Below are 26247 nucleotides of genomic sequence, written 5' to 3' on the forward strand. Positions count from 1 at the left end.
CTGTTTATAGAAGAGAACGACATTATTTTGAGCTTTTCTTAATTTAAAGGGTGCTTTCGACAGCGTTTAGCGGAGGAGACTATATTCAAATATTTTTCTTCGCAGTATAATAGATTTATTTAGATGTTAAAAAGAACATTTACAATAATGCTAATTTTTTATATTTGCAAACGGGAATACTTCGGACTTTTGTGCATGTAACATCAACGTGAGACATTTGAATCAAATTTTTAAGTAGCTTTAAATGTTTTTGTGTATCAAAAATAGTCAATAGAAACATAGTGTGATCGAAACAGATTAATATTAAATACTTATTAGACAAAGATGCATCATGCTTATGTTTTAAAGAGTGATTCCCGTAAACTTCAACTGTCTCAATCTAAATAAAATCAGCGATAAATAACGTTCCACTTTTAGATCTGACCGTGACCAAATACGAAGCCATTTCTTGTGACCTTTCACACATCCATTCATCGACGAAATTTTATGATTTTGAAAGCGACGTGGTTCCTTATTTGAATAAAAAACCAATACTGACTAGGTTATTTTCACTATTGCGAGAACAGACATAACGTTGTCCATATAGCCGACAGGTAAACTGGCAAAACATTTTTACCCGTTTATTACTTCAAGTTAATATGTTAAACATAAATTCAAAAAGATTTTTTTTTGCTAATCAAAATCAACAATTTGTTTGACTTCCATGGATAACGGTATTTGATACTTCTTCTTATGCCTATTTAAAAACTGGTTTGATTGCATGGCTAAATAAACTTTCGGGAAATCTTGATTATAAAGAAGGCGAAACATATACGGTCGTCATCAGATCTACAAAGAAGAAATAAGTAGATCTGAACTTTAGTCAGATTGCAACTTTCTTTAACACCAATAAAGCCAACGAAAGACAAGAAGCTAGAGTCATGTATTAACTACTTAAAGATCCTGTATGTTGTAATTAAGGATGTAACAACATTTAAATGACATTTTATAGATCTATATGTATACATACTGCAAATGTTTATACGCATAATAAGCAATCGTTAAAATGTATGCATTTATTTCTTATTGAAAAAAATTGGCTTCGATTTTATCGAAAATAATATTTTAATGACCACCTTTCATTACATGTGAAATGAAAATTTGGTAATATCTTTACAAGTAATGGTTATTTGAACTTACAATATTGATAAATCTTCATCATATATATGCTATAAAACTATAAAGAATGAGTAACAGGACCTTAAAGAAAGAAATTAATTCTTTTTAGCCTTTGATATTCCAAAGGAGTTATTACATTTAACTGTAAAACCAATATCATTATTATATGGTTTTGATATACGGGGATACGGGGGCACGTAAATAAGTGTTTTGTAGCGTTTGTTTAATTATGGTGCATTCACAGAGTTTGAAACATGAGTTGTACTTATTATCCAACGTAAATTGATGGTATAGGTGTAATATTTATTTACATTCCTTTATTTGTATTTGTATAAATGTTTGACTCATTATCTCATGTTTACCATGAAAATATATATCCAATGTCCCTTTTACAACAACATCAGAGTATACATTTTTAGTTAACAATTTATGATTGCAGATTTTATGAACATGATCGATGATATAAAAATTATCGAGGTTCAATGTGAATATCATATACAAATCAGTAATAATTTATGAGCAATAAGAAATACACATTAGCTACAAGTTTTCATCCATACAGGCGCCTAATGACATGTTTTTATGTAGACACTTGAAAAATAAATACACGAACGATTCCCATCAATTTTCTTATTAATTTTATTCTATAGGCTATCAAAACACCAATTTAAAGTATGATAATTATTAAAAATGTTTAACAGCTTTAATCACATATTAATTATTCATATTTTGGAAAAGGCAATACTTTAAAGGCACGTAAGCAATCAACAAAATGAATAATCAATGAAAAATTGTCTTTGTGTAACAACTGGGACAGTGCTTTAGGAATTCAGCGATAACGGTTCTCGATCATCTGTAGAAACATGTGATACAATTTTTTAATAAAGATAACTTATTGAGGTATTTTGCTCTGGTGGCCATTTTGTGCAGCGAAGCGGAGCGTGATGGCGATTTACACAACAAGGGATGGTACTGATTATTCTTGTGAAGTTTTTACAAAATCCTGTCAATAGTTTGATCTGCTAAAGTCGGACAATATTTTTCTATTGATCGCTTTGTTGGCCATTTTGTGCAGCGAAGCGGAACGTATGCTTGCGATATGCACAACTAGGTATGGCACCGATCACTCCTGTGAAGTTTTATTGAAATGTGGCCAGCAATTTGATCTGGGAAAGCTAAATGCCGAAGGATGAACCGACAGAAAGACAGACAACCAGGCATAATCACTTATAACTAATAGGTGGCGCGATAGCTCTATAGGTTGCGCAATAGCTCAGTTGGTTAGACCACTGACTGTCACTACTTAGGTTCCGGGTTCGATACTGGGTAAGACTTTTGGGATTTTTCAGAGACACTTGCAGTATTTCTCACCTACCTACAACTGGTAAGAAACAAAGATAATCCTCGCATGTATCAGTGCTTAACACTGGGCTTGTAAAAAAAACCCCAATGTTTCTATTCAATAAGAGATAGGGACTAGTTCCAGGACTCCCCTGTATCTGATAGCTGTCTCTAAAGTCTGTTGAGGTAAGAACCCTACTAGTAAATGCACTTTTGTAGGTTATCCTTGACCGCCAGGCCTAAAGAAAATCAATCAATTAACTGAATGTTATACTTTTTGAAATTGTTCATGGGGAGATAAATGAGTTACTAAATTCTTCTTAATAGAATAAATGTCAATGTCATTTCCCAAAAATTTTTTCTTGAATAAAAATTACCAAAATTTTTATTTGTCATAAATGAATGATCTTTTATTTTTACCATCCGTTGGCAATTTGTTTAATCAAAGTCAATTAATATTTTTGTATGAAGGTAGAAATATTTCTTTGTTAAAATTTTCCTACCATTACGACACATAAATGCTAATAGTGCACATTCAGTGGCACTTTCTTCGTTTGTAAAACATACAAAATGCTCTAAATCCATAGTTCAATCATTCCATATATATGGCCTTTTTAAGAATAAAAAACATATGGATTTTAAGTGCAAAATGTGCTTTAAATCATGTTCATGATGCTTTGCAAAGGTTCTGTAAATGAAATGGGTTACTTGACTTCGGACATTCTGTTTTTATTAAAAGTAATTTTCAATAGTCGTGTTGTATTGTAAGGTTTACGGAACCTTATGAGTGATTCGACAATATTTGTGTTTTCTTTGGTTATGTTGCCCAGTTCAAAATACACCGTGTTAAACTTACGTGTTTCTGTTTTTCTCCATTTCTATAGTTAAAAAGAACAACATTCCCGACATGTTTCTGTTTTTCTCCATTTCTATAGTTAAAAAAAACAACATTCCCGAATAATTATTCTTATTGAAGTAAGTTAAGAATGACCCAAAACTGTAAAGCGTTGCAAACTGATTTTTATTTTTTTCTTAATAATCTTTAGTATAACTTTCTGTTTAAAAAACACATCATACTTCAAAAATTAATATTTATGTAATTGTTGAGAAATATCAATCATGCGTTTAATATTGTTTAAATAAAGGATTTAGAGTATGTTGATGTTTAACAACTGAAGGGGATTCATGAATGTCCCCACAAATCTTTCGTATATTTTGTTTTGGTGTCTTGTATAATTTGTGTTCCTTTTCAAAATTACATTTACGATTTGATAAAATTTTAAGTAATTATCGCCGAATCAGTTTTTTAAAACAAATAGAGGGGAGCGGTGGTCTAGTGGTTAAGGTGTCTGCTCTCAACCCAGATAATATGGGTTCGGGCCCTAATCGGGTCACAACCATGTTTCTTCATATGATACTAGCACTGTTTGGTTCCAGACAGCGGACTCGAAAGTTATTTATATTTATTGAAAGACTTTGTTTGTATTCGAGCTGAACTTAATACGTTTAAACCAAAATAAATCTTAATCGACATCTCTTTAATGTACATACTCGCTACCATGGGGGTCATTCTTCTTCTAGTGGAGAGGTCATGATATTTAAGAATCTAACTTATAATATTATCAACGGGGAGTCAACATTGTTTCAAAAATACTGACCATTTGTCATAATCATATTGGTGTCATGCTATTTCGTTACACCGATCTTTAGTTTTTATCTACAGTCAAATATAAATACATCAAGATAGGTTAGTTTGCAACCGTTCTGGATATGACAACAAAACCAAACTTAGTTGTTATGTATTTGATGAATTATATAGGACTAGTATTAGATTGGACGATTCACCAAAGATCAATAACAAGGGCGTGTTTTATACAGTTTATGTGAAGCTGCCTTACTCGTATATATAGCACATGTATCATACCACAGAGACAAACTTTTCTGTGTTTTTAGATACGGTCGCCGTTTCATTTTATATATCTTTTGGCTAATTATAAAAATTATTTTAGTTTTAATACAATGACTTTGACTGCTGGATTGATTATGATAATAATAAACGCTGTTTTATTCAGATCAATTAATTCAAACAAATGTAGTTCTTTTGAAATAAGCAAAGACAATATTAACAAAGCATTGATCGGTCATTCCGTGTTAGAAGTTAATGATAAAAACCATCACGATTGTGCGCGGACCTGTATGGCATTGTCCGTCTGTAAATCTCTCGACTTTGACAGAAACGAGCACGTGTGTAAATTAAACGATGTTGACCAGTCGTCCGTTGATCAATCGGAGTTTAAAACAAAAATAGGCTCTATATTCTCTGATATCAGCGAATGGTTTAGCGTAAGTAAAGTATCTTCATTTATTAATACGATATGTACAACTTTTGGAAACAGAAATGACACATTTTTTTCCTTTCATACATTTGCGGTTTATAATAAAATATGATTTTGTTCTGTTTGTAACGGGAATAATATTTTCATGACTTACATTTTACTGTGCAAATAACAATGTTTCGAGGAATCATCTAAGAAGTTTCTCTTTCACTCAGTGCCAATAATATAAAATCATAGGTAAAGCTTATCTAATCGTGTCTCACTTAGAAAATACACATTTTAATACTTGTAATAGTTCTTGTAAATCAACAATACATACATACTATTTATAGACAATGGTTGGAAGTTGTGGCTCAAGGCCGTGTAAAGCGAACCAAATGTGTCACCAAAATGGTGCTTCACATGTGTGCAAAGACATAAGTAAGTAAAAAAACTTTCTTTTTTATATTATTAGTTGTTATTGAACTAAATGTTGTATAATTTTTCAAGAAATATTGACGCAATAGATTTTGTTTGATATATGTCATGTTGTAAAAAGTCCTTGAAGACATGTACAAATGGATTATTTATAGTAGATAGAGGACACTTCTTAAGTCCGCCCGACTGATACGTTTACGTATTGAAGGAACTCCACTGATGTCCAAAATTCTAAAAACATAAAATTTGAATTTCTTATGTATATCAGCTGAAGCACTTAAAGCAGGAAGACATACAAATAATAGTTTACAATTATAATCAGACATCAAGTAAAAATCGTATATTTGTGTTTTTCTTAGCCTCATTTGAGTGAAAAGCATTGTAACGCTTTTAAGTATAACAAATAAGATTAACAAACGAAGCAATGACAAAAAGTAAAAAAATAAAACCCATTATACACGTAGTACATTTGCCAACAAGAAACTATATGTTCACATAGATATAACATAGGATACTTGATCACGATTTATACTTAAAACGTTACATTTTCAAAAATGATCATTCAGAAATTGGCATTTTATTTGTAAAGTATCAACTATTGTTTAGACAACACAGTATTATTTTTATTATTATCATTATTACTATTATTATTATTATTTTATTATTATTATTATTATCATTATTTCCAGCCTGTGCTTTTGATAAGAAAATTGAAAATGGTGAAATACAGGTTATTACTCCTGACGAAAACAAGTTTCTTGACGTAGCTCAAGTAAAATGTGACGAAGGATATGTTCCTAGTCACCAAGAAGTGAAATGTGAGGCTTCGGGAAAATGGCAACCTGCAACGTGCACGAAATGTAACGTATTTAAATATTGCTTGTCTCAATACTTCATCTAAATTAGCCATGACGGCAGAATAAAAGTTGTCTTACTTGCGAAATCGTCTTTCAAAACATTTCCCTTGGCACTTAAAATGATTATTCAAATAAATAAATATTTTATTATCTAAATGTTCTTATGGATGATGCCTTTTTCGGCAATTACTTTTTTATTTAATCAAGCTATTGATTTTGTTTTCCAAATAGTTGAAAATGGAAAAAAAAAGCAAAAAAAAAAAAAAAAAAAAAAAAAAAAAAAAAAAAAACAAAAACAAAAAACAAAAAAAAATAAATAAACAGACAGGTACATTGCCACTTTGATTACTTTAGAATTAGTACAGATCTTACAAACGGTATATTATTTTTTAGAATATAATAACTTTTATAAAAAATAAAACAACATTATTAGATGATAACTTTCTTCCCTTTTTTGGCTTATTTAAGCAAAATTTCTACTGATATTGTTTTTTATTATCGTTTCGAAATGAAATGATATAAGTCTTTAATGACAGATTTTCTTTTCAGAGGTGAGTTTAACAAAATCTTTAATAACATCTTAATTTCTTCAATTTTAAGCAATTTCTTGCAATTTGACTTTTGTGCCGAGGTCGATATAACAATTACTGTCTTATTACGTCATAAAAAGACCTTAAGTATGGTAAGATTTACAAATCATGTATAAACATTATGACAAATGTATATAATAGATAAACGTCACCTTTGATGTTTTTATATACACAATTTATGGAATTAATTGTAAAAACACTTGCATGAATCATTCATTCTTGTTACAAATACTGTTTTGTTCTTTGTCAAGTACCAAGTGATTGTAAAGAAGTCCTTGATAAGTTTCCTGAGGCTAAAAGTGGACTAAATGAGATAGAACTTTGGAAATCTGGGAAGATTCTGACCGTGAATTGTGACATGGAAACCGAAGGCGGTGGTTGGACGGTATGTATATTATTTTATTCCAATGATTGATTAGTAAATTGTTCTTTCCTAGCAAGCTCACATACTCACAATTATTTAACTCGTGATGTGATATTTTTGTTCAGAACGACTAACCAATCAAATAGTGTCAAATAAACGTCATATCAAATTGCATGTTATTCCAATATTTTTTTCAGGCAGTAAAATTCCACAGAGTATATTTGTTGGTTTTAATACTCGTATAAATAATAATATTTCAACACTAACATATGATGGGTTCCTTTCATCCGCATTCAATTACAGTCTGGCTGCTTGATAAATTATAATTCATCATTTCACTGTGAAATGATTTCAGTATCTACAGAAAAGCAGGCAATAAAGTGTACAACCACGTATTGCAGTCAATAAGTCATTTGTAATAGGGCAGGTAAATGATTAGAATTACAGAAGGTCTGTTCCTAACCGCAAATTAAAGATAAAGGACTTTTGTCAATCTTTCCTTTTGAAGTGGATATATAAACACTATATAAAACTGACATTAAACAGACCCACTCTTGGAATAATTTTAAATAATTATTATAAATATAATTCGTAAGCGCTCAACTTGTTTGCGTTTATTGCAGCTATTTCATAGGCGAATAGACGGAACAGTGGACTTTTATCGCAACTTTACAGAGTATGAGAATGGCTTTGGGAGCGTTGATGGAGAGTTTTGGCTAGGTATGGAAAAAATATTTCATTCCTTATAGCATTGGCATTTTAAAACAAATGTAGTACAGTTATTGCGTAGTCACCTAAGGTACAATAGAGATAATACGAATCCCTAAAGATTTAAGGCTGCAATTAAATAAAACGCACGGCATTTGTTGCTAGCGTGACATGAAGATGGGTTTCGTTACGATTGAACAAATATTTTGCTTACAGTAAACAATAAGTTTAATTGCCAAATACACTTAGAAAATTTCTTGTTGACCGTAATGCATTGCTTATATAAGTTGTTGAAGTCAATTGATAGACATATGTTGTTGAAGTGTTTTGATAAACATAAGTTGTTGAGGTTTATTGATACAGACTCAATCAAACCGAGTCTGCAATTCTCTTGTAACTTTGTCCGAGAGATCACTTTGTTTCCAGATATTAAGTTGTTGCGGTCTATTGATAGACCTAATTATGTTGTTGAAGTATTTTGATAAAAATAAGTTGTTGAAGTATATTAATACACATATTTAGTTGTCAAAGTGTATTGATAAGCAGTAGTTGTTGAAGGATATTGATAAACATAAATTGTTGAAGTTCAATTCATTCGGCAACCTGCCAGGTTTAAATGTCCTAAACAGAACGCAATGTTATAATGATTGTAATTGTGTAGTCTGAAATGTTGAAGACTGAATTCTACTAAATATCTTGGTTAAGTTCTGAATATTTATATTTACATTTGATATAATTTCGCAGGTTTAAAGTATATACAAGAACTAGCTGAACAAGGTTCTATAGAGATTCGTCTTGATATGACAAGAAATGATAGTACAACAGGACAAGAAACTTGTCCAGACTTTATGTTAACAGAAGGAACAAATTATACACTAACCATTGGGTCATGCACACGTTCTGGAATGGAAAGTAATTTATCCTGACAGTGTTTGTCTTCTTTTCTTACATATTTTGTTCACTTTGCTAACTGAAAGCACAACAGCTTTAAAACCAATACAAAGTAAGCTGTTGACAGCAGTTATAGTATGAAGAAAAAACAATCTCAATTTTTCATAGCAAAAATTAAGACTAGTAATCAGAATCTGTCACGACTATTTGTCACAATGTTTTACTTGCGATGTTACATAGATTATACTCTTTTTAAAGGTAGAATTCGCCTCAAAAATGTTTTTATTTTTGTTTCTTTAAAGCTTTATATTCCCCCCCCCAAAAAAAAAAAAAAAAAAAAAAAAACAAGAGTCTTCGCTGATAACATGAACCATCTGTTTCATCTGTTGATTTTGGCAATTAATACATAGTGTTTTGAAGTCAGAATATTACATTGTTTATATTTTGTGTCTACGTCTATTCACAAATTCGAAAATCTAGCTAAACGCCGTTTTCCGGTACTTTCTGTAAATAGCTCAGGGGAATATACCGAATGGAGTGTAATAACGAACTCAATGATTTTGGTCTTTTTTTTTAATTATAAGAGAAATAAAACAGTTATTTCTTTGTAAGAAAATAATTAAGTATCATTGTATGAATATTTTCTTACACAAAATTAAGTAAAAACACAAGTTTACGCAGAAAATATCTCTTTTTTTTTGTGGAAGATGCCACTACGACTGTTTTAATTTTATTGATTTTCATTATTAACATTTTCTTTTGGAAAAATTGTCAATAGATTTTAAAGAAACATTGATAATTCTCAAACACATCAGTTTTTTCACCTTTAACAGTAAAAAATGACAGAAAGATAGGCATATCATGTAATAGTGTCTAGTGTATTTGGTGTAATTCCTCAGAGCTTAATCCGTAACGTACCGAAAAATTGTGTTTAGCTAGGTTTTCAAAAAGGTCAATGACAAATAATTTGACATTTATCGCTACTTCCGTCAGGTTACACCATAATTCTTTTCTAATGTTATTCGTTTCATTGGCGTACAGTTTCTTTAAATTAAACATGTTTTAAACAAATAAAAGAAGACAATATTACAATAACAAAAGAATAGTATAATAATCAGATTGGCAATTCCTATCTTATTTATAGCAGAACTAATTCATGTCTGATCTTTTAATGTTGCTATAATTTGCTTGATATAAAATATTAAATTGGGCTATACTGTCAATTAAGAGATCGTCTTTTAGTGTTCGTTAATACATAATATTATGGTAATTTCAATGTATTTGTGAAGAATGCAGTAAATATGCACAATATAACGCTAATCATAATGTTCTACATTCAGAATATGACTAATTCACCTTGTCTCTGATAGAGCAAAGTTTCCAACTGACTGGTTTAAAAGACCAGCAAGCTAAATAGCAAATACTTGTAGTTCTACTGACCTGATATTGGACCTGCTTTACCATAATATATAACAATTGTAGATAACATCTGCGATGAACCGGATGATGTGTTTTGTAAGATTGTGGTGATAGTAACTTGTTGTTTATGGAATTTGTGCTTGTCAACATACAAAGTGTCTCGACGTAAAATGACAATGACAGAGCAAGAACTAATTAATACTGTCTTTTTATTTCTAGATGCATACACCTTTGCTTATAATAATCAAATGCCATTTTCAACTTACGACCGTGATATCGACCCTTCACTTGTGCACTGCTCCGTGGCGTATCATGGAGCCTGGTGGTATGGACAATGTACTTATGCCAATTTAAATGGATACTATGCGACGCCAGGCACGGTATGTGGATTTCCCGGTGCCTCGAGAGGTGACTGTGGACACTACCATAGAGGGTTTCATAGCATTTATTCATTGAGAACGTCATCAATGATGATAAGAAGAAAATAAGATTAAAAAGATATCATAAATTCAGAGAATTGAATGATCGTACTCAGAAGAACATTTTAATGATTATCAGTTTTATTTTTGTATCAGACATGGTTTAATAAAAGTTTTATCTTAGATTGACGTATGCTGTGAAACATTTACATTTTCAGTTTTTTTCAGCTACCAGATCGGTGACTTAGTATCACAGATATCATATTACCACGTGACAGCATATTATCACGTGACAGCATATTATAACGTTTAAAATTAAACCACGTCACCAAATATAACTATGTTACATCATAAAATAACTTGACATCATATAATCAGTTGAAATATTATCATTATCAGGCAATATTTAATCCTTTTTCAGCAGGTAATCACGTTACAAAACGAAAAGACAATTTTTTTTTAATCCAACTATTTTAAATATTTTTAAAATATTTAATTATTGACAACAGCTTCTCCGTTATGTATTCGTGAGTGTTTTTTAGCCTAATATTTAACAAGCTTTCTGATTAAATATTCATATCTCTTTTTTAATTGGTCGTAGTAGTTTATTTAACAATACTGCAAGTTATTCGCACCAATTCTAAATTTTTTGCTTGTAAGCGACATTGTTTAAACAACATTTTTGCCCACCCGCCCTTCAACAAGCCCATTTATGTAGTTGTTTTATTATTATTTATTTTTTTTTTATTGTTTTTTCGTTTTGTTTTTACATTCATATGTTCATGTTGTTTATTTGTCTTTCATCTTTATTTCATTTCATATTTTGTTTTAATAATTATTTCTTTATTGTATCCGTCCCTGTTAGCCCCCCCCCCCATTTACTATTTATAAGAACAATAAAATTAGATAATTTTCATTATACCTCTGTAGTATTAGTTAAACAAGGGAAGTGGTAGGGGATAATATCCAGTGTTTTTTTCCAGGATTATAGGAACATGACCCATATACTCATTGAATTGGGAACTTGAGCGATGATTGAAAAATGCATGATTTTTGGAGTGATTAAATGAATGCAAACAATCACTGTCTAGGACGATATCTTCATACGTTTAATCACCATACAATTGAAGAGCCCCTTATTTTAATATTTTTAAGAACTTCGTATACAAATTTTTTTTTTTTGTAACTTTTAAATGGGAATTCTGTCTCGTGGATTAGAAAAATAATAATATACTATAGTCAATTGGGAATATGGACGAATATCGGCTATAAAAAGGGCAAAGAAAAACCCCTTTATATCAGATCAAAGCGTCTTATTCCTGTGAGGTAGAACTGAAAAGAGTAAGGTCATTCTTTCAGTTAATCGCCTAGATCAATACATGTATATACTTTCATAGTGAAAGGTTGTTGTGTAAAAAGAATTGTAAAACAATTGTATTATTAGCTCGACTTTTCGATAACAATAAGTAGAGCTATTGTAGTCATCCGAGCGTTGGGGTCGGCGTAACCACTTAAATGTTAATTTTTTTGTAATACTTCAAATATTTTCAAAGTCCATTGACATATGGCTTTGAAACTTTGCACACTTGTTCACCATCATAACCCAACCTGTAGAAAGGAGGAGGTAACTGTATCAAGCATTTTGACAGAATTATTCCCCTATTTCAACTTAGAATTTACAATTAAGATTGCGCACCACCTCAGATATTTTCATATTTCATTGACATCTTGCTTTGAAACAAGTTCAATTTTCATACAATTCTTTGTGAGCATAATAGGGCTCTCTACAAGGCCTATAACATGGATTTGTAAAAAATAGCCATTTTGTGAACTTTAGAAAATTTTACATTTGCTATCAAGCACTTAGAATTGTCGAGCATTGCTGTCCTACCGACAGCTCTTGTATATATGTTTCTACATCAAATGTGCTGACAAATATAAACTTTCATCGTTCATTATGTATAATTGTTGTGTAAAAAACTGTAAAACAATTGTCACTTAATTGTATGCCTTTATGTTAAATACCTTGACAAATACATTCTTTCATGTTGAATAATTTTTGTGTGAAAACTGTTAAACTATTGTATATTATATCCTTTTGAATTACAAGCATAGAAAAAATATATACTTTTATAGTATATGGTAAGTATGTGAAACTTGTAAAGCATTTACACATTTTATAGTTCTTTATCAAATGTATTGACAAATATATACTTTCGTTTATCATTGTGTGAAAACTGTAAATCAATTGTATAGTGTATGCTTCTTCATTAAACATCTAGAAAAATATACTGTCTGTGTCTGTTTTTCATAGTTGTGCGGGTACTAATAACCATTATCTATGACTTATAGGAAATAAAGCTGTTAAAAACGTATTGACTGTGTTTACGTATTGCCAAACGTTATTGTCAAACTTGACATTGTAAATTCCCGTTTATTAATTTTGATGTGGTAAATGATAATTTACAGTATAAAGCACATTTTTCTTCTGCACAAAGCCAGCGGATTCTTTACTTTCTTTTTTTGCATATATGTGTTACTTGTTTCATAAAAAACTCTTCTACATTATTTTACTTATTTTATAATTGGCAATGAGATACCCGGATTTAAGTTGACCACTGAAAATTCTATATTCATTCATTTCTTCCAAAGACGGCAACCTTCAACTGGACAGATTACAGGCGAAGAAATGATTTTACATATTCTCTTCGATATACATGTATATTCAGACAGATAATTAGTTGTGTATGTTACGTAACTCAACAAACAGTATTGGGCCAATATCATTTGAAAAATTAAAACGTTCCTTTACATTGAAATAGCGTCTTTATACCAGTTGGAGAATTATAATAAGCCCTACAAGTTATTCTTAAATATTTGTTAGCTTTTTAAACTACTAACGAGAATAAACTACTTGATAAAACGATAATACATATAGCTCTGTGTTTAGTCTCCAGTAAAAGTCTAGGTTAAGCCATTATATAGCGGTGGAGTAGGAATGCCTTAGCATATTTGGAACTTGTTTATGTGTTTTACAGTTTGCTCCTGATGTCTTTGAGTCTGTGATATTATCTATAAATATCAAGCGCTCAAATCAAGACTGTGAAATCATATTCAGTTATCAAACAATTTAACTGAGACTATAATATCATCTTCAGATATCAAACAATTTTATTTAGACGTAATATAAGCTTAATAGATCAAACAAGAGACTAAAGACTCTGATATCATCTTAAGATATCAAGCAATCTAATTAAGACTGTAATATTGTAACCGTTTTGATGAGTCCAATACCTCTACATAGATACTGTTTTAGCTTTTTTATTCCAGCTACATTGATAAACACAACATTTATATAATTCAAATCCTGTTTTATTTGCCATGAGTTTTACTAAGAAATTATTGTTTCATACTGATACCAAATAAAATGTAATTTTATTACAAAATGTATATAAAATACTTATAATCTAAGTAAGAAGACAACCAGCAAAGCTTTTGTATTTATAAGGTTAAACACCAAGCAAAGATAAATATTTAATGACCGAGGTTGAAGTGGCTTACCCTTTGACAGGTTAATGTTTACCTATTGCCCGTGAACACAATCAATAAGAGTCTTAAAATGAACTCACAAAGATTTCATGCTAGAATACATAGAAAATAGGGGTAATTTCAAATTAATAAGAAGACATTATTAATTAAAAGGAAAATCCATGAAAGCGTAACATTTGATCATTTATCTTAAACTGACCATCAAAATTAAGAGGAGCAATTTCATTTTTGAAAAGTTATGTATTGAAATGAATCTAAAATGCTTTACTGTAAACAAACGAATTTTAGAGAGAAATAACTTTAAAAAAATGAAAATCAATAAATTGTTTTTAGAAATAATTAAAATCTGTCACATTCCACCTTCCCTAATAAAAGTTTACAATTACCATATAATTTAATTTTTTTTAACCCAGCAATTACCTTTTTTAGATAAATATTCAGACCTTATTTTAGTTAGAGACAAAGTACATATAATTCTACAAGCAAACCACTTTGGATTACCCTAGTTTAATGTCTGTCTAGCTGTTTTGGATCGAGACCCCAGCCCTAAAAATAAAAATGGCGGCCAAAATTCAAAATGGCATTCACTTCAAACATTCATCATGTATTTGTCTAGGTTGAACTTTTTTTCTTTCTTAATTCCTATTGTTTATGTCCACTGAAATGTTTATCAGTTTCAAATCTTTCCCAGTCGTGGCTCCATAGTCCAGGAATCGAATCACATTGTCCCTGCATTCGGCCATTGAAGTTACTAAAGTACCTGTCGCTGCTATTTCCGCTGTTTGTTTCCTTTTATTCGAAAATCGAAAGCGGTGATTAGATAAAAATGGTCTGACGTCACGAGGATTTACAGATTTCTCAATGATTACTTCTTCCTCGAAAAGAGTAGCCTCTAGAATTCGATGTTGCCTTCGAATATGACACTTCACCAAGTCCTTCCTAATAAATCTTGCCCAACAGGCCACTTGGCATGTGTAGAAGATACAGTTAGAAAATGTGTTACATTTATATTGTATTTGTATCTAATATTTGTTTGAAATGGTAACATACAATGATTTCTAAAGTTTTATGTTTTCACTGATAACTTTAAATGTATAATATAACATTTTAGTTTTATGCTGTTTGCTTCGGGAATAATATGCAATATGCATCGTATAATAGACAAAATGCCACTTTTATAAGTTGCTGATCATGGACATTTAAAACCATGGTAGTCTATGATATTATTTAAAATGTGTAACATGGTCATAACATTTTCTGAAGATTTAGTTAAAAGGTGTTAGGATGGCAATTCATGTTTCGTGTTATGACTGCACAGGTTAATCTATATTTTACTTTACTACCTTTGCACAATCCTGCGTTATCTTTAACCATACTGTATTATGGGATATAAACGGCGCTTATATAATTGGTGCATATCAAATCAAAGTCAGCTTCTGCATCTTTTTTTCTCAAAATATTACTTTCAGTGAAGGAATAGTATGTTTAGTATGTCATGCAGTGCATGTTTGGTGCTTGCATGCAGTCTTATTATTCTTATAAAGAAGGAATGATGCTTATAAATAATACACCGGAGGAAAATTCTTTCGAACATGAATGAATGTCCAAGCATTTTTAAAACAAACTGTCTATAAAACGCCAACATAAAAAAACATCAACAGAAATAGTACAAGACACTTAATCTAATACGTACACAAGTTTAATCATAGAAGCTTGTTACTTATGTAACAGATCGAGGTCAGAACGTTGTTTTTCATCGTAAAAGCTGAAACCAAACAAAAAAACATAATGCAATTATTATTTTACAATCTTTCAGCTAACTAAGACTAGAACAAGTTAAATTGAGGTTACAAAAATACTTAATCAGTTAACATGTACGTAGGTAACATAATATCTACAAGTATGGCATAGTTGTTCCTGGTCTTACAATTTTCACGAAATTCTTAAAAGATATGTAGTCTAGACATTAACCATTAACAAAAATGACAGTGTGAAGTAATATCTAACATTTGAATTATTTATATCTAATTATATGCATTCATAAAGGTCCATAAACCTTATAAATATAAAGGTACGAAATAGCTGAGGACGAATCCGACATTAGCCCCTTTGAATACGAATCTCTAAGTACGAACATATTTTAGGGCGAAACCTAATTATAAAGAAACATAAAATTCTAACAAACATGACTAGAATAAACAGTGTAACGTTGACTTCAAAGAAAACACATATAAAAAGTTATCGAATAAGCTGTTTCCTTACATTATAGCTCGACATAACTTTCTAACAAGCTTAGATTGGTTTTCAACAAACGGCGTGGTTTTACAAAGAACGGTAACTCACTAAATTTTTATTTCGTACAAAACTGTTTCGTAACAACTTACATTTCTTTGCAAATAATTGTACATTTTATATCAAAATAGCCTGATCATCTACATGTGTATTTACCATTAACATGAATAAAGATAAAGTATTCACTTTTTAGGATTAGAAAACTTTTTTATGCTTTTGTGAACACGTGTCAGCATCAATATTTAATTTCTTTATTATTACCATCATGATTTTTATCATTACAAAATGATTATCATACCTTAGCCCTCGTTATATCAATGACTTGAAACAGAATTTCGGGAAGTTCTATTTTCATTTCATGTGACTCAACTCAACAAGTACATTTACCTGACAATAACGCATAGCAAAACTCTTAAGAAATCACTCAAATTTTTTTAAGTAACATCTGATTTGTGCACTTATGACTTTCACGAGCTGAGCAGTTGATATCTTTGAATAGCTTTGAAATGCTTTCTTTAATAAAATAACGTATATAAATAATGTGAGTAATACTAATAAATACTGAGTTAAAAACGGATATCAATTTTTCATTGACCAATCCTTGTTCTAAAAGAAATCTGCCTTTCTTTAACCAACTGAATCCAACATAAAATTACTGTTTTGAATGAAGATGAATTTGTATTTTCGTATAGATTCGAAAAAGGACACCCAAATAATGTTGTAAAACACAAGGGAGCTAACTGTAGCAATACTTATAGCAAACATTTGTAGAATTCACTTTCCCTTAAAATCCATATTTCAAATAAACAAATAATATTAATACAGTTAATTCATTACAAGAAAATGAACTTGACAAAACTCATAATAAAATAAGAATGCATCAAGTTTTCAATTTATTTCAATTTTATATTAAGTCACACATCTTTCTTAATACAAAGTCATAGCTTCGCGATTGAAGCAATGTATTTTATCAAAGACACACTATGCCTGAGAAATACTTGAATTTTCATTTTTTATCATTTTTAAGTTTGCTGTCCTGCTATATATCCCAAAAAGACACTCATTGGCCACGTATCTAAATGCTATTTGTCTTCTGTTTCTTTGTTTTGTAATAAGTCATAATATAAGTATTTTTCAGTTTGTATGGAAGTCAAAACACTTCTTTGTTGTAAACATTTTGCAATTTCATAACAAATAATTTCACATTCAGATCTACTTTCTTCAAATGATACGTGGCTTATATGCTTTAAAACTATTACATAAACGTTATAGAACTAATACATTGTGGTTGCCTTATCTAAAAAATTAACTGAATGTATTTCTAAGGCATAATGTGCCTTTAAACCATTAGTGTAGAAAATAAGTAATTAGAACACAAAGTCCTTATTTCATGCATATACCGTTTGGTCTTAGTCAGTAGTATCCCATTGTTATGCGGGAGAATGATGTGTTTATCGGAACATTATAACAACTTAAAACTGAATATAATTATCATTTACTATAACTTTTAAGACCGTCTGCATGTAAAAAGGGAGATAACACTACTAATAAGTAGTTAAAGCTGGATATGGATTAGTCTCCCCTGTATATTTTAAAAAATGGCACTTTGACCCCAGCTTTCGCCTAGCTGTAACAAAAAATTGAAATTCAGATCATATATTACTTATTAAATAAATAATACATTGAAGATTGGTCTCACTGAAGTTCTAATAACATGTAAATTCATTTATCAATAAGAGATGTGTTTTGGAAAAAATATAAAACAATTCTTATTTTTCTGTAAAGGACGTATGATGTCATGGCATGTATAAAATTATAAGGTCATATCAATTATAACGTAAAAAGATGTAATTAAAACCACACATATGTAATTATGTAATCAAAAACGGTATATATGTAACTAAAACGGTACATATATAACTAAACCATAAATATGTAGCTAAAGCGTTCATGATTCCCATGAAAAGAGAAAAAAGTATATTTGTAAAATGGTATATGTGTGACTAAAATGGTAGATATGTAGCTGCAACGGTAGATATGTAACTAAAACGGTACATTTGGAACTTAAACGGTACGGTACATATTAAGCTAAAACTGCGATATGTACAAAAGAAAAAACGGAACATATGTTACTAAAATGGTACATATAAAATTAAGAATGTACATATTAAATTAAACGGTATTTATATGTAGCCTAAACGGGAGATATGTATCTTAAACGGTTGATATGTAGCTGAAACGACACTTATGTAGTTTAAACGGCACACATGTAGCTAAAACGACACTTATGCAAAATAAACTGCACATATGTAGCTGAAACGACATTTATGTTCTTTAAACGACACAATTATATCTAAATCGATACATTTGTATCTAAAACGGTACATATGTAACTAAAACGGTGTATTTGAAACTTAAACGGCACATATGCAACTAAAATGGTAATATGGCACTTAAACGACACAATTGTATTATGTCACTTAAACGGTACAATTGAAATATGTAATTAAAAGGTCCAGATGTTACATAAATAGTACATAAGTAATTTAAACAGTACTTAAATACTATTAGCGTCACACATGTATCTTAATCGGTATATTTGTATCTAAAACGGTACATATGTTACCAAAACGGTACATTTGAAACTTAAACGGCACAAATGCAACTAAAATGGTACATGTATCTTAAACGACACAATTGTAATATGTAATTAAAAGGACCAGATGTATGATAAACGGTACATAAGTAATTTAAACGGTATTTATGTAATAAAAACGTCACACATGTATCTAAAGCGGCTCATATTAACTGAATGTGTAACTGTATCCACCATGTTATAACATTAGAAATGAAAATAAAACTACAATCGATGCATTAAATGGGTTTTCACCTAAAGTATATGAATGCTGAAATCAATTTAAATTTTGAATTTTACTAGGAAATTACTCATGCGCTTTTTATAAAACAAATAATTGTTTTGTATATGACTTGTTTATTTATAATCATAACATTGTTACAGCTGACAACTTATATATCACCGGCTTGACTTTTCTAACTAAATGCCATGTTTTACGTAAAAATAAATGGTAATCAATCATTTCTGTACAATAATTATTTCAATGGCTGCAATTAAAAATGTGTTTTACTTAAGTGGACGTGTGCTAATCAATATGAAATGGAATAAATACTGCTAACATCTGTGCTAGGGAGCGTAAAGGCCGCTTAAAACAGACTCGATGAAATCAGGTATGAAATCCACCGATCTTTGAATATTTGTATTTATCTTCTCCTTTTAAAACATAATTATAATGAAACATACAGACGTTTTAAAAAAACATACTTTGAAAATTTGGCAATTGGTCTTTACTGTATATTTTATATATACAGTGTAACCTCTTCATGTTGGCCTTCTGTAGAACCGTCAATGAAATCTTTATAATAATAGAATAAAATCTTCCAAACTTAGATTCGATGATAAATGTAAACTCAACTCTGAAGCGCAACATTTAAATGTTTAACTTATTTTCCTGCTAAAAGGATGTTTGCTTTGCACAGGTCTCATGTATACGGGAATCCGTGGCATGATCAAAAGCAATTATATATAATTTATGACTGTTCGAATAATTTTTCGAATTTTTTTTTTTTTAAATTGTATACTTATGATCAGCTTAAAAATTGTTTAAGCAAAAACACTTTATTATATGAGTTTCATCTGGTTTCAGAAGTTCGTTTTCTACATAAACATGTTTAATCTTTTTGATTATATAAGGTATAATTTAGAATTTAAAAGGTTTTATGTTAGCGTGTTTCTATTAGATTTGCAGAAAGCTTTCGACACTGTTGACAACACTTTTCTTTAAGACAAATTAAAAATTTTGGGTTTGAGTCAAAATACTGCCAGGTCGCTCCATTCTTGTTTATTAGGTTGTCAAAAATGTATTGGTATATCCGGCACTTATTCATCATTTGCAGAAGTAAATGTGGCGTACCCCAAGGCTCCCTTCTTCGTCCGCTGTTGCTTTTGATTTATGTAAACAGGTGTTGTAAAAACAAACCTTGCGTGTGGCAGCCGTAAAAAGTTGCCCCGTACTTCACTTCAGTGTTGTTATATTTTCTGGTCCTTCGGGATCATTGATGCCTACACTATAATGTGTTGAGAATAGAGTACCGCTCAAGCCGGTGCTAGGGGGCGTGAGGGATGTTGCACTTATTCATTATCCCTCATGTACAGACTCAATCAAACCGAGTCTGCAATTCTGATGTTATTTTGTTGTGATTAATGCTTCCGAGGGATCACTTTGTTTCCGGAATTTTGTACTTCACAACAGCAGGTGTCAAGTGCCGTGTGGCAGCCGTAAAAAGTTGCCCCGTACTTCACTTCAGTGTTGTTATATTTTCTGGTCCTTCGGGATCATTGATGCCTACACTATAATGTAATGAGAATTGAGTACCGCTCAAGCCGGTGCTAGGGGGCGTGAGGGATGTTGCACTTATTCATTATCCCTCATGTACAGACTCAATCAAACCGAGTCTGCAATTCTGATGTTATTTTGTTGTGATTAATGCTTCCGAGGGATCACTTTGTTTCCGGAATTTTTTACTGTACGCAGATGATTTTGTTATAATAGTTCCTAGTAAATGTAAATGTGAAATTAAATGTTTGCTAACAAAAGACATGAAACAAGTTAATAACTGGTTAGTTGATTGCATATAACTAATTGAACTGCAATGCAACAACATCAGTCATTGAGAAAACATGCAGTACTAAAATTTCGTTCAGGAAAATAAAAGTTTTTATCTTCTAATACCAAGAAAATGTCAGTAATGCCTTAAATTCAATGTCATTTGCTCTGTTGGGCATTTCTCAGAATCTTCAAAACAGGCTCCAAGCTACTCAGAATAAGATAAAAAGGTTTGTTATTAAACTTGATCAAAGAGGTCTCGTTTCAGCAGTTATTCTGATTCCCTGTTTCAGTTAGAATCAAGCAAATCCTTTTAATCATTTTTTAAAATAAATACAAATTATGCCCCTTTTATTTAATTTTTTTCAGCCAGTTCTGTACATAATCATAAAACCAGGTTTAGTAAATGGTCTTGCTTCAAAATTCCTATAATTTCTCCTACAATGGTTGTTCCCGCTGGAATAAACAACCAGAAGATATACAAAATTAAACCAATATGCAACAGTTCAAGGTGTCTGTCAAAACATATCTTAACTAGTGTACAAAGTTTCCTTTGCATGCCGTGCTATCTCAAGTATTTACTTTTTGGATTGCATATTTTAGTCTCCTATATTTATAATACTGTAGTACAAAGTTATTGTGCCTTGCAAGGACATTTCATTATACATCCTATACTACAATGAAAACAAGTGCATTAACACTTTTTTGCCATCTTGTGTATATGAATACATGTCCTGGTACATATTTTCATCTTATAAATAAGTTGAAGATTTTTTATATATTTCATATTAATTGTTTCAAAATGTTTTTCTTTTTATTTTTCTGTGTTTAAATCTGTCTTCTTGTCAGAAATATTTTATTTTATAGTCATACTTAGTTTAATTTTTATTATTTTTTTATTTGTTATAGTTTTACTCATGACAATAATTATGTGATATTGTTTCTCGTTTTGTACAATGAAATGCCATATTTTTACATATCGATACATATTATATATCACCGTTTTCGGGTAAGAATAGAAATCAAATATGTAAATAATCGTGTTCAAATGTAATATACACTTGAATGTGTAAATACAATAAATCAGAATAATATATTACTACGGGTAAACATTCATTTCTGCTATGAAATACGATAATACATTGATACAAATACAAAGTGTGGAGCGGCACAACGAGTCGGACTTGTATCTACGGATCTCTGCTTGCATTGGCTAAAAAACAAACGCTTTTTCCTCGATAAAGTGACGTTAGACTTGACGCAATATATCTCTGCAAACAAGAGCCTTCATAAATACAGGATATTGAATGAATGTAAGTTTAATACTGAATCTATTGAACGATTTGAATATTTATATAATGCGAGCCTCTGGTATGCATAATATTAGTTTCTTGAACGATTTCAATAAATTCAGTAATCAAATTACACGAATTTAATATTGTATTTATCACATACCAAATATAAAGACCATTTGAATTGAAAAGTAACCATTTTTCATTGACGCGCCTATAGCATTTAGCGTTTACATTTAGAGTGTCTTAACGCTATGTTCGTATAATGCAAATGACTTCACGTCAAAATATATGCACGTCCGTGCAATATTATTTTTACGGAGTCGCAAAAACGGCACGGGTATGTGATAAACAACCATAATTATATCTAAAATGCACGTTACCTTTTTTACTACCAGAAAGTCGCTGTTCCAACGTGGCAAACATAATTGATCTGCCTTTCAATCATGATTTGAACATCCATGTGCCAAAGTCTGAAGAAAAATATAAAGTAAAACAACAGAAACAAGAAGTATCTCTTTTAAAAAAAGATGCTTAAGTTGGACTGGTTAATTCAAGTTTTGTCGTTATTTTGGTCACGGCATATAAATAATTCAGTAAGTTCTTGTGTAAAATAAACACAGTAGTAGGTTCTTATGTTGTTCATTACAAAATGTATTGAGATCTAAACACCGTGTAAAATGTTTGGTGGGAGGATGTACGGTAAAACAGAACTAGATCAATTTACTATCCAGTACATTTTCTTTTAAAACTATCTATTACATTTTATTTTATAATGGCAATAGCTCTCCTTTAAATTTTATTTTAAAGTGACCAACGAGATTGGCAGATTTTAGTCTGTAATTATAAAATGACCAATGAATATATTTCTTATATTCCTTTCTTTCCTGTACATTTTACAATAGAGAAAAACAGAATCCCTAAAGAAAGCCCAACACGGCAAAATTGAAATGTTGCAGGCTCAGCTTGATTGAGCCTGTTCATGGACGGTACTGAAAAGTGCAAGTTACCGTCCACGCCCACTAGCACCGACTTAAGCAGAATTCACCATTTAAACACGAAAATGGTGAAATTTTGAATTTAGAAACATCCGCAGATGTGTTCATACGGCGGTTATCATGGAACCTTCAATGTGACACAGAAGTGCCATTCCATGAAAAGCGGCGTATGGTCCCCAATTAAAAAATGCGTGTGCCATAAACGAGAAAACAATGGGCGGAACTAAATAAAATGGGATTTTGAAAGGGGATCTGAGGTTATGAAGAAGCCTGCATATCACAGATAAGACGTCAATAGACAATTTAAAAAGCAGGCAACATATCCTTAGAGTGATAAGACAGTATTCAAGTAGGAATACTTGAACCACCCAAGTTGAAAAAGGCCAAATTGAAGAAATCCAACTGACTTTAGACGGCCTTCGACCAAAATAACAAACACAATGAATAGATCATCTTTAATAATAGATTGAAATAAAACCAACGACTGATCTAGACAGTGGATATTGAAATGTTAGATATTGTTTAAGTCTTTATTAAGACAGATGCTATTTTAATCATTTGGAACACTAATGAATAAAAACATATCAATTAATTTTGGCTGACGAAACCGCTCTCGCCACTTTTTCTGGCTGACTTCGTATTACATGTATACCTATTCTAGTACAGTTTTTTTTTTGCATTTCATTGTAACGTCATAAAGTCGAAACTTTCCTGCCAAATCTTCATTTATTCCGTACCAGAAGTAACTTGTTGTTAATCACAAAATAGATAAATACAGAATCCCTAAAGAAAGCCCAACACGGCAAAATTGAAAATGTTGCAAGTTACTAAAAATCGTTTTATATTTAATTGTTCTGAAATTTTTATTAATAATGCATTTAAAATGTCCTCTATCACCTTACTTTGTGATGCCTTGATGTCGCACTGCAAACGCTTTTAACATTCTCTTAACTAAACTTAACTAAATTTTATTTTTGAGTACAAGAAGTAACAAAAAAAAGAATTTCAAAGATAAGATGTAACGTTGATATGAAATAATGAAAAAACAACAGTAAAAAAATATATATTTAAATACGTTACATTTATATTTAAATACGTTACATTTATAAAACGTTGCAGGCTGCCATTTTCCTGAAGCCTCACATTTCACCTTTTGTTGACTGGGAACATATCCTTTGTCACATTTTACTAGAGCTACGTCAAGGAACTTGTTTTCGCCAGGCGAACTAATCTGTACTTTACCGTTTTCAATTCTTTGATCAAAAGCACAAGCTTGAAATAATAATAATAATAATAATAATAATAATAATAATAATAATAATAATATTAATAATAATGATAATAATAATAATGATAATATTTATAAAAAGGTACTATCTAAGCAATAATTTATTCTTTGCAAAGGCCAATTTCTATAAAAAGAAAATATCAATTGAAAATTATACAGCATTTAATTTCTTTAAGAAACTAAACTATATAATTTTTGACGTACTTAAGTCTTTGCAAACATGTGAAACATCTTTTTGAAAACACCTTTGGTTCGCTTCACATGGCCTTGAGCTACAACTTCCAACCATTGCCTGTATGAGGAAAAATAAAAGTAAATACTTACAACCTTATTAATTGTTTTGCTTAATAATAGAATAATTTCCCCTACGTATCTGCTAAAAGAGACATACTTCTGTAAGATATTTTTATGCAATTAGGAAAAGCCAGGGATGATCCCTGGAATCAACATTTTTCACAGTAAAGTATTGCACATGCAACAAATATGAAAAAATTACGTGTTTGGATACATTTCAAATTTTTTTTCTATCTCCAAGGTATACAAAGAATTTATCGTTTCCGTTTTGAAAAGTTGTATATATTATAACAATTAATAATTTGAGAAACTTACGCTAGGCCATTTGCTGATATCAGAGAAAATAGATCCCCCTTTTGTTTCAAACTCCGATACTCAACAGACGATTGATCAACATCGTTTAATTTACACACGTGTTCGTTTCTGTCAAAGTCAATAGATTTGGAAACGGACATGGACATACATGTTCGCGCACAATCGTTATGGTTTATATCATTAACTTCTAGCACGGAATGACCGATCAAGGCTTTATTAAGATTGTTCTTGCTTATTTCAAAAGCATTGCATTTACTTGAATAAACTTTTACGAATAAAAAGCGTTAATAATGACAATTCCAGCAGTCACAGTAATTGTACTAACTGGAAACAACATTGTTACTAGCAAAATTAAACAGAAAACAGCAATCGTTCCTAAGACACAGAAAAGTCCCGTCTGTTTGTTATGTTAAATGTATGCCATATGAACGAGTAAAGCTTTTTAACAACATAAGTATAAAATATGCCCTTGTTATTGATCTTTGTTGAATTATCCAATTAGAAAACTGGCATCTGTTTATTTTTCAGCAAATGCAAAACACCCAAGTATTTTGATTGGTTTACATACCCTGAACTTTTGCAAACTAATTCTACACGCATCTCACTCAGTCTGTTGTTGTAATCACAAAGCCTAGAAACGAAGTAAAATGACACATAAAATGTTATGACAACTGTTCATTATTTTCAAAACAACATTGACTTACGAGTACCTTCCATTTTAAATATTATGATGACAAAACGGAGTCTGACCCCATGAGATAAAGACCCCGATAGTCTGTATGATAATTTAAGTTAATTTGCCTGTATTCGAAGGTCTGCAACACTACAACTAATTATTGTTATTTCAGTAAAGCTTGAACGTCGCGATATGACCTATATTGTGTCGATGAGACGTAAAACCAAAACAAACAAACACACAAACAAACACCATGAAAGAAATATATATTAAAGTTATTCGTAAGTATGAGATACATAATCTGATATAATATATTTACATATAGACGATTTAAATCTGTTCTAGACTAAACTATTATAAA

The 26247-nt window shown here is 30.6% G+C and overlaps 1 protein-coding gene across 1 annotated transcript; it reads left to right on the plus strand.

The window, feature by feature from the left end:
* The first annotated feature begins 6638 nt into the window (after positions 1–6638).
* On the plus strand, positions 6639–8762 carry LOC132756919 (ficolin-1-B-like). The gene is made up of 4 exons (XM_060748065.1): positions 6639–6660; positions 6951–7084; positions 7687–7783; positions 8516–8762. The coding sequence occupies exons 1-4, from the start codon at positions 6639–6641 to the stop codon at positions 8695–8697; spliced, it is 435 nt and encodes a 144-aa protein (XP_060604048.1). The 3' UTR covers positions 8698–8762.
* The last annotated feature ends 17485 nt before the right edge of the window (positions 8763–26247 follow it).

Source organism: Ruditapes philippinarum, unplaced genomic scaffold (genome assembly GCF_026571515.1).
Source record: "Ruditapes philippinarum isolate M1 unplaced genomic scaffold, ASM2657151v2 ctg1299_1_1_1_1, whole genome shotgun sequence".
Classification (NCBI taxonomy): Eukaryota; Metazoa; Mollusca; class Bivalvia; order Venerida; family Veneridae; genus Ruditapes; species Ruditapes philippinarum.

Excerpts from the sequence above, each read along its gene's own strand:
- LOC132756919 (XM_060748065.1), top strand. The coding sequence starts at position 6,639 with ATGACAGATTTTCTTTTCAGAG. Across the intron at positions 6,661-6,950 it reads GACAGATTTTCTTTTCAGAG|TACCAAGTGATTGTAAAGAA; the intron begins GTGAGTTTAACA and ends TTCTTTGTCAAG. Across the intron at positions 7,784-8,515 it reads TGATGGAGAGTTTTGGCTAG|GTTTAAAGTATATACAAGAA; the intron begins GTATGGAAAAAA and ends ATAATTTCGCAG.